Source organism: Erythrolamprus reginae, chromosome 8 (genome assembly GCF_031021105.1).
Source record: "Erythrolamprus reginae isolate rEryReg1 chromosome 8, rEryReg1.hap1, whole genome shotgun sequence".
NCBI classification, from domain to species: domain Eukaryota; kingdom Metazoa; phylum Chordata; class Lepidosauria; order Squamata; family Dipsadidae; genus Erythrolamprus; species Erythrolamprus reginae.
The window spans coordinates 11722249-11737644 of record NC_091957.1 but is presented as its reverse complement, the minus strand read 5'-3'; the positions used below and the strand labels follow the sequence as shown (position 1 = coordinate 11737644).

The following is a 15396-nucleotide window of genomic DNA, read 5'->3' as shown; positions in this document are numbered from 1 at the left end:
ACCTTCTCCTCCTCCTCTTCTTCCATTGTTCCTTCCTCTCCTCCTCCTGCTTTCCACCGTTCCTTCCTTTTCTCTTTCTCCTCAACCTTCTCCTCCTCCTCCTCCTCTTCTTCTTCTTCCTTTTCCATTGTTCCTTCCTCTCCTCCTCCACTCTTTCCACCATTCCCCCTCTTCTTCCTCCTCCTGCTTTCCACCATTCCTTCCACTTTCCTTCTCCTCAACCTTTTCCTTCTTCTTCCTCTCTTTCCACCATTCCTCCTCTCTTCCTCCTCCTCCAGCTTTCCACCATTCCTTCCTCTTCTTTTTCTCAACATTCTCCTCCTCCTTTTCTTCCATGGTTCCTTCCTCTCCTCCTCCTGCTTTCCACTATTCCTTCCTTTTCTTTCTCCTCAACCTTCTCCTCCTCCTCTTCTTCTTTCTCTTCCTTTTCCATTGTTCCTTCCTCTTCTCCTCCACCCTTGCCACCATTACTCCTCTTCTTCTTCCTCCTCTCTTTTCACCATTCCTTTTTCTTTCTCCTCAACCTTTTCCTCCTCTTCTTCCTCCTCTCTTTCCACCATTCCTCCTCTCTTCCTTCTCCTCCAGCTTTCCACCATTCCTTCCTCTTCTCTTTCTCCTCAACCTTCTCCTCCTCTTCTTCCATTGTTCCTTCCTCTCCTCCTCCTGCTTTCCACCATTCCTTCCTTTTCTTTCTCCTCAACCTTCTCCTCCTCTTCTTCTTCTTCTTCTTTCTTTTCCATTGTTCCTTCCTCTTCTCCTCCTCCCCTTCCACCATTCCTCCTCTTCTTCTTCCTCCTCTCTTTTCACCATTCCTTCCTCTTTCTTTCTCCTCAACCTTTTCCTCCTCTTCTTCCTCCTCTCTTTCCACCATTCCTCCTCTCTTCCTTCTCCTCCAGCTTTCCACCATTCCTTCCTCTTCTCTTTCTCCTCAACCTTCTCCTCCTCTTCTTCCTTTGTTCCTTCCTCTCCTCCTCCTGCTTTCCACCATTCCTTCCTTTTTTCTCCTCAACCTTCTCCTCCTCCTCCTCTTCTTCTTCTTTCTTTTCCATTGTTCCTTCCTCTTCTCCTCCACCCCTTCCACCATTCCTCCTCTTCTTCTTCCTCCTCTCTTTTCACCATTCCTTTTTCTTTCTCCTCAACCTTTTCCTCCTCTTCTTCCTCCTCTCTTTCCACCATTCCTCCTCTCTTCCTTCTCCTCCAGCTTTCCACCATTCCTTCCTCTTCTCTTTCTCCTCAACCTTCTCCTCCTCTTCTTCCATTGTTCCTTCCTCTCCTCCTCCTGCTTTCCACCATTCCTTCCTTTTCTTTCTCCTCAACCTTCTCCTCTTCTTCTTCTTCTTCTTCTTCTTCTTCTTCTTCTTCTTCTTTCTTTTCCATTGTTCCTTCCTCTTCTCCTCCTCCCCTTCCACCATTCCTCCTCTTCTTCTTCCTCCTCTCTTTTCACCATTCCTTCCTCTTTCTTTCTCCTCAACCTTTTCCTCCTCTTCTTCCTCCTCTCTTTCCACCATTCCTCCTCTCTTCCTTCTCCTCCAGCTTTCCACCATTCCTTCCTCTTCTCTTTCTCCTCAACCTTCTCCTCCTCTTCTTCCTTTGTTCCTTCCTCTCCTCCTCCTGCTTTCCACCATTCCTTCCTTTTCTTTCTCCTCAACCTTCTCCTCCTCCTCCTCTTCTTCTTCTTTCTTTTCCATTGTTCCTTCCTCTTCTCCTCCACCCCTTCCACCATTCCTCCTCTTCTTCTTCCTCCTCTCTTTTCACCATTCCTTCCTCTTTCTTTCTCAACCTTTTCCTCCTCTTCTTCCTCCTCTCTTTCCACCATTCCTCCTCTCTTCCTTCTCCTACTGATTTCCACCATTCCTTCCTCTTCTCTTTCTCCTCAACCTTCTCCTCCTCCTCTTCTTCCATTGTTACTTCCTCTCCTCCTCCTGCTTTCCACCATTCCTTCCTTTTCTCTTTCTCCTCAACCTTCTCCTCCTCCTCTCCTTCTTCTTCCTTTTCCATTGTTCCTTCCTCTTCTCCTCCACCCTTTTCACCATTCCTCCTCTTTCCTTTTCCTCAACCTTTTCCTCCTCTTCTTCCTCCTCTCTTTCCACCATTCCTCCTCTCTTCCTCCTCCTCCAGCTTTCCACCATTCCTTCCTCTTTCCTTCTCCTCAACCTTCTCCTCCTCCTCTTCCATTGTTACTTCCTCTCCTCCTGATTTCCACCGTTCCTTCCTTTTCTCTTTCTCCTCAACTTTCTCTTCCTCCTCCTCCTCTTCTTCCTCTTCTTTTTCCATTGTTCCTTCCTCTTCTCCTCCACCCTTTCCACCATTCCTCCTCTTCTTCCTCCTCCTGCTTTCTACCATTCCTTCCTCTTGCCTTCTCCTCAACCTTCTCCTCCTCCTCTTCTTCCATTGTTCCTCCTCTCATCCTCCTACTTTCCACGGTTCCTTCCTCTTCTCTTTCTTCTCAACCTCCTCCTCCTCCTCTTCTTTCTCCTCCCTTTTCACTGTTCCTTCCTCTCTTCCTCCTCCTCCCGCTTTCAACCATTCCTTCTCCTTTTCCTCCTCCTCCTCACCGAAATCCAGATTCTCTCATCTTTCATTGCAAGGGCAACTAATGTGGAGGTAGTTTCCATTAAGTGGCTTTATTACTGGTTAGAGATTTTTTTTCTTTTTTTTCTTTTTTTACAAATTTTGATAGCGGAACAAACATGTCACTTCTTTTTGAGTTTAAATTCTAAGATATCAGAACGACCGGTTGAAAGGTGGGTTGTTGTTGGGTTGGTTTTTTCCCCCAAACCCTGAAAGGTTGAAGGACTTAATTTAAAGTAGCAAAACTCGTATTAACATTTTCACTCCTCTCCCCCGCCCCCTCCCGCTCCCCGAATTATTATTTTTTTTGTAGTTTTGCAAGTGGTCTCGGACGTTGTCATAAATATACAGAGAGAGAGAGGGAGAACAAAAAAAATGAAAAAGAAGAGAGGCCGGGGCAGGAGAAAAGGAATGGACGGTAAATAAGGCACGTGGCAGTCTCTGGAAAAATTACACAAGCTTCAGCCAACTTAAATTAATTGCCATTTCCCTGGCCCAATCCATAAAACTGTACATTGACACAAATGTTGTGTGGGCAGTTGTCATTCCAAGTCACGACTCCTCCAATCCACGGGTGGCTTTTCAGACCCGGCTGGACTTGAGCATGGAGCTCCAACCCAACGCTGAAAATGTTCCCAAAGTTTGTTCGTGGGTTTATTATTATTTTTTTGTTTTTTAAAAAAATCCATTTGGAATTTGACTAAGGATATTTTCTCTCCTTTCCAAAGGAGACTCCCGGGAGAGAGGGAAATTGAGTGGTCATCAGAAAAGGTTGGTCAGCGTCGTCTGTGAAGGGCTGCGGGATTCGTGGACGTCCAAGCTGCCGGAAACGGAGCTCAAGACCGAAGTCACGGAAGGCATGCTAGGGTTCGTCAGATCTGTGAGGGTGGTGGGCGTCCTGGAGGGGCTCAGGGAGGTGTTGGAGATCTCCGAGGCTGGTCCTGATGGGGTGCCCACTTGGAGGGTTGGATCGGAGGACTTGTCCACTCCCGTGTTCTCCTGGCGTAAAAGGTTCCGTCGGAATTTGGCTCGGGCATTCTGGAACCAGACCTAGAAGCATTCCATGGGAAGGAAGGAAGGACGGAAGGGAGGGAGGGAGGGAGGAGGAATAAAAAACAGGAAAGGTAAGAGAGAAAAAGTTGGGAAGGAGAAAAGAAAGGGAGGAAGGAAGGAAGGAAGGAAGGAAAGAGGAATAAAGAAAAGGAAAGGTAGGAGAGAAAGAGTTGGGAAGGAGAAATGGAAGGAAGGGAGGAATAAAAAACAGGAAAGGCAGGAGAGAAGGAGTTGGGAAGGAGAAATAGGGAAGAAAAGAAGGAAGCAGATGGGAAGGAAGGAAATGGGAAGAAGGAAGGAAGGAGATGGGAAGGAAGGAACGAAGGAAGGAGATAGGAAGGAAGGAAGGAAGGAAGGAAGGAGATGGGAAGGAAGGAAGGAGATGGAATAAAAAACAGGAAAGGAAGGATGGAAGGAAGAAAGGAAGGAAGGAAGGAAGGAAGGATGGAAGGAAGAAAGGAGATGGAAATGAGAGGGAAGGAAGGAGGAAAAGAGAAAGGAATGTGATGAAATGAGAAGCAGGGAGGGAAAGAAAGGAAGAAAGAACAGAAGAACGGAAGAAAGGAAGAAAGAAAGAAAGAAAGAAAGAACAAATGAATAAATGCAAGGTAGGTAGATAGGTACATTTAACATTGGCCCCCAACCTTTTGGGCACCAGAGACTGGTGTCTGTCCATGTACCGGGGGTTGGGGGGCCCTGCTTTTAAAACATGTAAAAATTGTCCCATTCCCACTATAGATTGATTGGCATTGAGATCCTCCTTTATTCCCCAAGAATAAACCAGACTTTCTGGTTTTTCTTTGAAAATGTTTCGCTTCTCATCCAGAAAACTTCTTCAGCTTCTTATTTACCTGTTTTCAAGTCTTAACGTCTTGAAAAATCTCATGTCGACCAATACCATCAGCGGTGGGATTCTGCCGATTCGGGAGTAGCGACCCGCTCGAGCACAATCCCATCCTATATCGCTGTGGTTTTGATTCCATACACAAGTGTGGACAGCGTGCACAAGTGGATTTCTGTGTTGTTTCACATCGCACACATGCCCAGATGCACAAACTCACATTTCTGGTGCTGGGCGAACCAGCAGGTATACAGTACTGTATTTTTTTTGGACGATTAGACGTGCCGGTGTATAAGACACACCAAGATTTGAAAGAGGTAAGTAAGGAAAAAAGTTTTTGTCTTCTCCAGGCCAGCCAGGGGCTGCCACTCCCATGCTCCACATCTCCAGTGAGTGCGCATATGCCTCCAAGCAAGATTTTGCTTCTGTACATGCACAGGAAGCAAAATCTCTCGAGGGGACGCGTGCGAGAGAGAGATTTCAGTCCATGCCCAAGCCCAGTTCAGTGAAGGGGTAGCATCAGGACGTATTAATATAAGACAACTGGCAGTCAAAACAGAGTACTTTTCAGGTGGGGAGGGGAAGTAGAACATCTAATTCCTTAGCATCAGAGCACACTAATATAATACTGTATAAGAAATACTAGTGATTTGATGGTCATTTTGAAAAATCCTTTCTTAGCAAGCACCTAGAAGCCAGGAGGGAGATATATGCCAAGTTTCAGGTTTGTAGGTTTTACAGTTGTGCAGATTCCGTGATGATGCATGAGTGGTATTTGGCTTTTATATATATAGACTACCTGATACCCATGCTTCACTACAAAACTATGTGATTGGGCCTGATAAAGTGACAGTTAAAGCCTGAAAATTAATGAGTAGCTATGATTGGGCTTGATACATTGACACATAAAGCGTGAAAATCTATGTAGAATGTATAACCCCTTAGCATCACAGTGTGTTAATAAAAGGCAACTGGCAGTTGGAACAGAGTTCTTTTCAAGTGGGGAGGGGGAGTAGAATGTCTAAATTCCCAGCCCGCAGGCTGAATGAGTCATGTACTGGCCTTGTCCACCCTCAAGTTTAGCGAAAGGGTAGCATCATGTTTATATAAGGCAACTGCCAATCAGAACAGCGTTCTTTTCAGGTGGGGAGGGGAAGTAGAACATCTAACTCCTTAGCATTAGAGAATGCTAATATATTACTGTATAAGAAATACTAATGATATGATGGTAATTTTGAAAAATTCTTTCTTAGCAAGCACCTAGAAGCCAAGAAGAACATATGTGCCAAAGTTCAAGTTTGTAGGCTTTACAGTTCTGGAGATTTTGCGATGAGTGGGCGATATTTGGCTTTTATATAGAGAAAGTACATCTTCTGCCCACCTGCTTATCCAAAAGCGATTCTGGGTTCAAATACTGGGCAGCCAATCGTACGATTTTGTAAACTACCAAATGGTGTGAAATGTTTCCTTTTCGTTGCGCTGTTGATCGATATTTAAATATTAATATTTATTTTTTAATGAGTGCATTTAGATCAGGCATCAGATTGTTTTGGAAGAACTGCCAGCCTTACATGCAAAGATAAATTATTAATACTTTAAAAATAATAACACAGAGGGGGGGGGAGAAGAATCATATTTAACATCTGGAGTAGTTCAGAGGAATGCGAGGCGGTGGATCCAATTAAGCGGGATTATTAATAATAGAAACCCTCCAAGTTGCATTCTCAGGGCTTCCCCATAAGGCATTCACCTGCTGCAGAATAAGGATTTTTAAATAAATATGGGTAGTCCTTGATTTGCGACCACAACTGAACACAAAATTTCCGTCGCTAAGTGAGACACTTGTTAAGTGAGATTGCTTTGTTTTACAACCCAGCTTGCCACAGTTCTTAGGTAAATCATTGTGGTTATTAAATTAGTAACCATGTCTAAAACAGGGTATTCCACTGCCTACATCGCTCCATGTAGATGTACAGTGTTTCCTCGATTTTCGTGCGTTCGAACTTCGCGAGAAGCCTATATCACGGTTTTTCAAAAATATTAATTAAAAAATACTTCGCATATTTTTTTCCCTATACCACGTTTTTTCCCGCCTGAAGACGTCATATGTCATCGCCAAACTTTCATCTGCCTTTAATAAATATTTTTTTAATAAACTTTAATAAATAAACATGGTGAGTAATAATCGAAATGGTTGCTAAGGGAATGGGAAATTGCTATTTAGGGGTTTAAAGTGTTAAGGGAAGGCTTGTGATACCGTTCATAGCCAAAAATAGTGTATTTACTTCCGCATCTCTACTTCGCGGAAATTCGACTTTTGCGGGCGGTCTTGGAACGCATCCCCTGTGAAAATTGAGAGAACACTGTAGTTCCATTGAGCATTACACATTGAGTGTGGTTGGTTAGCCAGTTTTTAATCCATCTGGTGGTATTGCTGTCCATCCCACTATTAAGTTATGGTCTACTTTGTCAAAAGCCTTACTGAAGTCCAAGTAACCCACATCAACAGCATTCTGGTCCGATGTGGGACCGCTTTCTGCCGCACGAATCCCAGGGACCGATTAGGTCCCACAGAGTTGGTCTTCTCCAGGTCCCATCGAGTAAATGATGTCGTCTGGCAGGACCTAGGGGAAGAGCCTTCTCTTTGGCGGCTCTAGCCCTCTGGAATCAACTCCCCCTGGAGATTCAAACTGCTCCCACCCTCCTCGCCTTCCACAAGATTTTGAAAACCCATCTATGTCGCCAGGCATGGGATAATTGACGTGTCCCTTTGGCTAGTAAGATTTATGTATGGTTATGATTGAGTAGTATTGTCTGTTTTTTAATAATAAAGGATTTTTAGCCATAGTTTTTAATTATTGGATTTGTTTTACATTGTTTATTGTTGCTATGAGCCACCCCGAGTCTTCGGAGAGGGGCGGCATACAAATCTAATAAATTATTATTATTATTATTATTATTATTATTATTATTATTATTCCCTTAATATTCCACTAATTTTGTCACTTTGTCGAAGAATGCAATAAGATTAGACTGGACCGATGCCATGTAGGGCTTTATAGGTCATTACCAACACTTTGAATTGTCACCGGAAACTAATCGGGAGCCAATGCAGGCCGCAGAGTGTTGGAGAGACATGGGCAAATCTAGGTAGCCCAACGATAGCTCTCGCGGCCACGTTCTGCATGATCTGAAGTTTCTGAGCACTCTTCAAAGGTAGCCCCATGTAGAGAGCATTGAAATAGTCGAATCTCGAGGTGATGAGGGCATGAGCGACTGTGAGCAGAGACTCCCTGTCCAAATAGGGAAGCAACTGTTGCACCAGGGGAACATGGGCAAATACCCCCCTCGCCACAGCTGAAAGATGGTTCTCTAAAGTCAGCTGTGGATCGAGGAGGACACCCAAGTTGCGGACCCTCTCCGAGAGGGTCAATAATTCCCCCCCCAGGGTAATGGACGGACATTCCCTGGAGCAGGGGGAGGGTAAAAGCACCCTCCCTACCCCCTCCGGAGGCTCTCTGGAAGCCAAAAATGCCCTGCCAGGGCCACATAAAGTGTGAAAATTTATGTAGAATGTATAACCCCTTAGCATCACAGTGTGTTAATAAAAGGCAACTGGCAGTTGGAACAGAGTTCTTTTCAAGTGGGGAGGGGGAGTAGAATGTTTAAACTCCCAGCCTGTAGGCTGAATGAGTCATATACTGGCCATGTCCACACCCAAGCCACACCCAAGTTTAGCAAAAGGGTAGCATTGTGTTTATATAAGGCTCTCTGGAAGCCAAAAATGCCCTCCCAGAGCCTCTTTGCCAGCCAAAAATCACTGGCCAGCATACACATGCACGTTGGAGCTGAGCTAGGGAAACCGCTCGCGTTCCAGAAGATGTGGCTCCATGTGCCAACTGTGACACCTGTGTCATAGGTTCGCCATCACTGGAAAGGAAGGACATGACAGCAGTGTCCCAATATTTGAGGGGCTGCCACAAAGAGGAGGGGGGTTAATTTATTTTCCAAAGCCCCAGGTTGAAAAGAAGAAACAACGTATGGAAACTAATCAAGGAGAGAAGAGCTTGGAATTAGAGAAAAACTTCCTGACTGGACAATTAATGGAAACTTGTTTTCAGACGCTTGTGGGTGTTTCATCATTGGAGGTTTAAAAAAATAAATAAAAAAATAGTAACCCGGTCGTTAAGTAAATCCAATTCTCCCCCCATCAGTGTTGCTTGTCAGAAGGTCACAAAAGGGGATCACGGATGCTGCAAACTGTCAAATTGTCAGTTGCCAATCATTGAGTCTATGGAAACTGTCAAATTGTCAGTTGCCAATCAACTGAGTCTACGAAAAGGGGCGGCATACAAATCTAATAAATAAATAATAAATAAATTGGATTTTTGATCCCATGAACTATGGGGGAGTGCGCAAGCCGTCGTTAAGTATGGAAAAAGCAATCATAAATGACATTTATTTTCGTGCCGTTGTAACTTTGAACAGCCACTAAATGATGCGTCATAACTCGAGGACTACCTATATGTGATTCAGGCTGGAAGGAATTGAAATGGAAGGAGTAAAAAATCATAATAATTCTGTTTGAACTTCTGATGCCTGCATGGAAATTCGCAACAGGTTTTTCTATTTTCCAGGCCATCGGCCAAGGTGAAATAAAACAATTTTGTAGGGTTGAATAAATTCTTGGCTTCAGAAAATGCTAATTTTCCTCCCCCCCCCAGCAAGGATGACCTGATAGGCCGGCAGAAAATTTTGTTAAGGCAGTAAAAAAAAAAAAAACATCCCACAAACATCAGAAAAACAACTATTGTTTGGATTTTCTTTGCAGTGGAAAAGCGAATTCAGAAGCTAATTCCAAGGAAGGAAAGAATCCGTCCTATAAATGATCTTCTTTTGAGTTGCATAATATCTTTCCAGCAACATTTCGCAATGCAAACTTTTTCATTTCTTGGGGTGGAGGAAAACAGAATTGTGCATTCGTTTCTTAAAGGGACAACAACTCTCTCTCTTCCTCTCCCTTTCTCTCTCTCTCTTTCCCTCTCTCTCCCTCTTTCTCTCTCTCTTTCTCCCTTTCTTTCTCTCTTTCTCTTTCTCCTCTTTCTCTTTCTCTCTTTCTCCATTTCTTTTTCTCTTTCTCTCTCCTTCTCTTTCTTTCTCTCTTTCACCCTTTCTTTCTCTCTCCCTTTCTCTCTCTCTTTTTCTCTCTTTCCCTCTCTCTCCCTCTCTTTCTTTCTCTCTCTTTTTCTCCCTTTCTTTCTCTCTTGCTCTTTTTCTCTTTCTTTCTCCATTTCCTTTTCTCTTTCTCTCTCTCCCTCTCCCTTTCTTTCTCCCTCCCTCCCTTTCTCTCTCTCTTTTTCTCTCTTTCTTTCTCTTTCTTTCTCCCTTTCTTTCTCTCTCTTTCTCCCTTTCTTTCTCCCTTGCTCTCTTTCTCTTTCTCTCTCCATTTCTTTTTCTCTTTCCCTCTCCTCTTTCTTTCTCTCTCTCTCCATCTCTCCCTCTTTCTCTTTTCTCTCTCTCTCTTTATCTCTCTCTCTTTCTCTCTTTTTCTCTTTCTCTCCCTCTCTCGCTTTCTCTCTCCCCCTCTCTATTTCTCTCTCTTTCTCTCTCTCCCTCTCTTTCTCTCTCTCTCTCTCTCTCAAGAGGTAAATCTCATGTGCAACATTATTCCTCTGGGAGAAACTGAGGCAGGGAAACAAAGCAGCAACGGGAGGAGGAGTTAACCACAGAAGCCTGCATTTGCAAACAAGCTTGGCATTGTTAGATCCTATTTCTTCCCAGGTGCCCCCTTGCAAAATTAGGTGCCGGATCTGAAATGATTAAATAAAAAATCAGGGAACCCTAACCCATAAAACTAACACCATGGCATCCGGCCCTCTCAATTCCTGGCAAATAAGATTGGGGGGGGGGGAACGAAGGTAGCGACAGATTTTATTTCCCTGGGCTCCAAGTTCACCGCAGATGGGGACTCTGCAGTCAAGGAATTAAAAGATGCTTGCTCCTGGGGAGGAAAGCCATGACGAATCTAGGCAGCATATTAAAAAAAGCAGCTCATCACCCTGCCAACAAGAGCGCGTCTAGCCAAGGCTACGGTTTTCCCAGTTGCAATGGATGTTTATTAAGTTTATTACGTATTTATTTATTTATTTATTGGATATGTATGCTGCTCCTCTCCGTGGACTCGTGGCGGCTCACAACAAACATAGAATACATAATAGAACAATTTGATCCAATTAATAACAGTTAAAAAACATCCTAAAAGCTTTAAAACATTCCATTCTCATTCACTCAATCTATAGATTAATCCAAACACATTTGTTGGTCAGGGGGGGGGATCTAATGGCCCCAGGCCTGTTGGCAAAGATGAGTCTTTCAACGTTTTTAGAAAGTAAGGAAGGTGGGAGCAGTGCAAATCTCTGGAGGGAGCTGGTTCCAGAAGGCCGGGGGCCCCCACAGAGAAGGCTCTTCACCTAGGCCCCGCCAGCCAGCATTGTCTGGTTGACGGGACCCTGAGAAGATCAACTCTGTGGGACCTCACCGGATGCTCGGATTTGTGCGGCAGAAGGCGGCCTCGGAGATAATCTGGTCCTAGGCCATGTAGGGCTTTATAGGTCATAACCAATACTGTGAAAGTTGGACCATAAGGAAAGCTGAGCACTAGGATAGCTTTTGCCCACAAATGGAAAGACTTTGAGACCCCAAAAGAAACAGATATATTTAAGAAAGTTTTAGAATGCGCTGAGCTTGATATGATGATGAGAAGGTTGAAAAATCAAGAAGAATCAGAATTTTATGAGGTTTGGCAAAAGGTAGACATCTGGTGGGATACAAAGAAATAGAGATAACCTTATTTTTGCACTATTTTAAATATATTTCTATCTAGTAGTTATATTGTATTAGACAGTGATTATTTACAATATAAAGATAAACTCTTTCTTCTTTTTTCCCCTTCATAGTTCATTTTAGGTTATAATTTTAAAATTTCTATATACTTTTAAATGTTTTAGATGTGTTTCTACTTATTATCTTATAATTGATATATCTAAGTATTTTATAACAATGATAGAGTTAGGTTTCCCCCCCTCTTTTTTAGTTATTACAAATATAATGATGACTTCTACTTTGAGAGGAGCGATTGTTGCTCCACTAAATGTTACATGTAATGTATGTTTTGTCTGTCTTTGCAATTTAATTATATATATATATATATATTGTTCTGAGTTCGGGTTTTGCCCTGTGTAATATTTTGCACGTCTATGCGACGTTTCGGCGAAATCACATTCACCATCATCAGGCTGAAGTTCCAATCTTTGTGTTGTTGTAAAATGGAATGTTAGTAACTGTCATTTCTTCCTAGTATATAGTGTGGGGGTGGAGATTTGTTTTGAATGTAGCAAATAGATTGGGTGATTATGTTTCAGTGATCTGATTGGTTGGTGTAATCATAATTATTAGAAGGAATGACATGGAGATTTTTATGAAGTGTTTTGTTTAAGGCTGATTTCCAAATATAAAATTCTAAAATCATAATTATTAGAAGGATTGACATGCTGATTATTATGAAGTGTTTTTTTTGTTTAAGGCTGGTTTCCAAATTTCTGGTAGGCGGGACGTGTCATCTCTTTTATTTATGCAAAGGGGTCTCCTCTCAATTTCTATAGCTTCTAGAGAAATTCTTCTATATAAATTCTCTGTTTTGTGGAGTAATTTAGTTTTTTCAAAGTCAATTTCGTGCCCTGTTTTTTTAATGTGCTGGACAAAGGAGGAGGTCTTTTCTTCTTTTTTGACTGCATTCACATGTTCTGCTATGCGTTGGCTCACTCTTCTGTTAGTTTGTATATATATATTTAAAGGAAAGCTGAGCACCAAAGCTGAGCACCAAAGAATGGAGACTCTGGTGATGGAGAAGACTCCTGCAAGTGCCTTGGACTGCAAGGGGATCCAACCCGTCAGTCCTAGAGGAGATCCACCCTGACTGCTCTTTAGAAGGCCAGATCCTGAAGATGAAACTCAAAGACTTTGGCCACCTAATGAGAAAGAAGGACTGCCTGGAGAAGAAGAGCCTGATGCTGGGAACAATGGAGAGAGAAGGAGGTGGCTGGACAGAGTCACTGAAGCAACCAGCATGAGATTAAATGGACTCCAGAAGATGGTAGAGGACAGGAAATCCTGGAGGAATGTTGTCCATGGGGTCGCAATGGGTCGGACACAACTTCCCAACTAACAACAACACCCTTTTGCAAAGCTTGTCTGTATATCCACTGTTGCACACAAATGTTCCTCGCCAAACACGTACTGAAAAAGGTTTGCAGCTGATTCTAGCCACTGGACTATAGATAGTCCAGAAGTTATTGGCCTCGCTGAAGTCCAGCCACAGACGCCTTTGAAAATCGTCCCACATTGAAATAATAAGATCCTCAATGTAATCTTTCAGGGTGACCAGCTGCCCAACTTCCAGCTGTGCTGCTAAGCATTCAACCTCAGCCTGACGGACAAACATTTAGCCACTGCGGTTCTATCTATCTATCTATCTATCTATCTATCTATCTATCTATCTATCTATCTATCTATCTATCTATCTATCTATCATCTAAAGTACCTATCATCTGTCTGTCTGTCTGTCTGTCTGTCTGTCTGTCTGTCTGTCTGTCTGTTTATCTATCTATCTATCTATCTATCTATCTATCTATTTATCTATCTATCTATCTATCTATCTCTATCTATCTTCTATCTCTATCTTGATCCATCTATCTATTTCTATCTATCTATATCTTATCTCTCTATCTCTCTATCTCTCTATCTCTCTATCTATCTATCTATGTCTATCTCTATATCTATCTATCTATCTATCTATCTATCTTTCAATCTATCTATCTATCTATCTATCTATCTATCTATCTATCTATCTATCTAATCTATTGCCCCCCCCCCTCCAATCTTACTATAGGGTAACTTTGGGTGGCACAGAGTTACATATCAGCTAAAACATGAAAAGTTAACAACAAATCTTAAAAGCAAAGACGGATGATCTTCAAAATATTTCAGATTGAAACAGACTACAGTTAGAACCTCTGGTCACAAACACTTCTAACTATTGGATCAAATCAGTTCCGACCAAAAAAAAATCCCAATTTTTTCCCCCCACAGCCGATTTCTCTTTTCAAAACTGCCCCCTTTTTTTGTAAGTGCCGAATTTCCAAAATTAGGTTCTGGTCATGACCAGGTGAATTTATGACCAAAGTTATGGAACGAATGATGGTTGTGACCAGAGATTCTACTGTATATACTTTTTGTTTTTAAAGTCCAGTGGTCCCTTGTTCCTGGACCTCTTTGTCATTTCCATCAACATAGCTGCTGGCCAAAACATGCACACACACACCAAAAATGTTTTTCTCTGCAAATCAGTCACACTTGGCTTTTGAGAATAAGCTGAGGACCTTCCATTCTCCTCCAAACACCCCAAAAACTAAACAAAAAGGACCCAGGCGGGGGTTTCTATTTACTGCTTCTACCGATGTGCTCCGCGCACAGCTCCAGATGATTGGCATATGCATGCATGCGTCTGAGCGAGATTTCACTTCTGCGCATGAGCAGGAAGCAAAATCTCACGAGGGGATTGTCAGAAATAAGTCTATTTCTGGAGATAATATTACAATGCAAGTAAATGGTTTGTAACCATAGGAAAGGCTGCTGCAAGCCATAATCAGCATGTAATCATGGGGTTTGCTAACTGTGCTGCAACCTGATTGGCTGTAACCTATATAATAGGAGGAGCACCCTTGCATGGGTGTGGTTTGTTATAGAGTGGTTTGTACTGAGTGGTTTGTTATAGAGTGGTTTTGTGCTGGGTGGTTTGCAGTTAATGGTTAGCGCTTAGTGGTCGCAGTGGTGGATGCATTAAGAGTTATATTATAATAATAATAATAATAATAATAATAATAATAATAATAATAATAATTATTATTATTATTATTATTATTATTATTAACTAGATTTGTATGCCGCCCCTCTCCGAAGACTCGGGGCAGCTCACAACAATAGTAAAAGATAATATAACAGTAAGACAAATCTAATATTTAAAAAAAAGATATAAAAAAACACCAACAATTAAAAAACCATACAAAACATACATACCAAACATAAAATATAAAAGCCTGGGGGAGGTGTCTCAGTCCCCCCATGCCTGGCGATATAGGTGGGTCTTGAGTAATTTGTGAAAGACAAGGAGGGAGTGGGCTGCTCTAATCTCCGGGGGCAGTTGATTCCAGAGGGCCGGGGCCGCCACAGAGAAGGCTCTTCCCCTGGGGCCCGCCAAACGACATTGTTTGGTCGACGGGACCCGGAGAAGGCCAACTCTATAGTATTGTGGATAGTTTATTATGGTGGTTAAATGTAAAAGTGATAGTTTATTTAGAGAAATATTTTGATAAGAAGAAAAGTAAAATAAAATTTTACAAGAAAGTCTGCTGCAGTATATTTCACTGAAGACTTCAATTAGGTATAGTGATGAATTGTGGCTAGTTGGTAAGTTTACCTTCCGTGTGCACAAAACTCTCCCAACAGGGACAAATGCATGCATGAGATTTCAGCATTTTTGTGTGTGTGTGCGTGCATGCACAGAAGCAAAATCTTGCTCGGATACACACACCCACATGCCAGTCACCCAGAACTACATGCGCAACTCCATTTTTGCTACCAAAGCAAAAATGGTGTAGCTCGTATCAGTAGCAACCCACCACTGACAGGACCTCAGAAAAGAATTCCTGTTTCAACACCTCCAGCAATGAAACTTTGGGCCTAGTGTTGTGTTCCTATGTAAATATGTTGTATGTAAATAAGTTATGCTAATAGCGTATGCTAATATACCCTATCTGCATCTTGGCCACCGATTGGTTAAATCACAGGACAGGAAATTCGAGCGGCTGTCAAAG

The 15396-nt window shown here is 42.5% G+C and overlaps 1 protein-coding gene across 1 annotated transcript in view; it reads right to left on the bottom strand.

Moving 5' to 3' along the window:
* Positions 1–2902: 2902 nt before the first annotated feature.
* LHX2 (LIM homeobox 2) overlaps positions 2903–15396 on the bottom strand; it is a 40070-nt gene continuing 27576 nt past the window's right edge. Inside the window, 1 exon segment of the mRNA XM_070758203.1 lies at positions 2903–3621. Within this exon segment, the coding sequence (XP_070614304.1) occupies positions 3334–3621 (288 nt within the window). The 3' untranslated portion in view covers positions 2903–3333.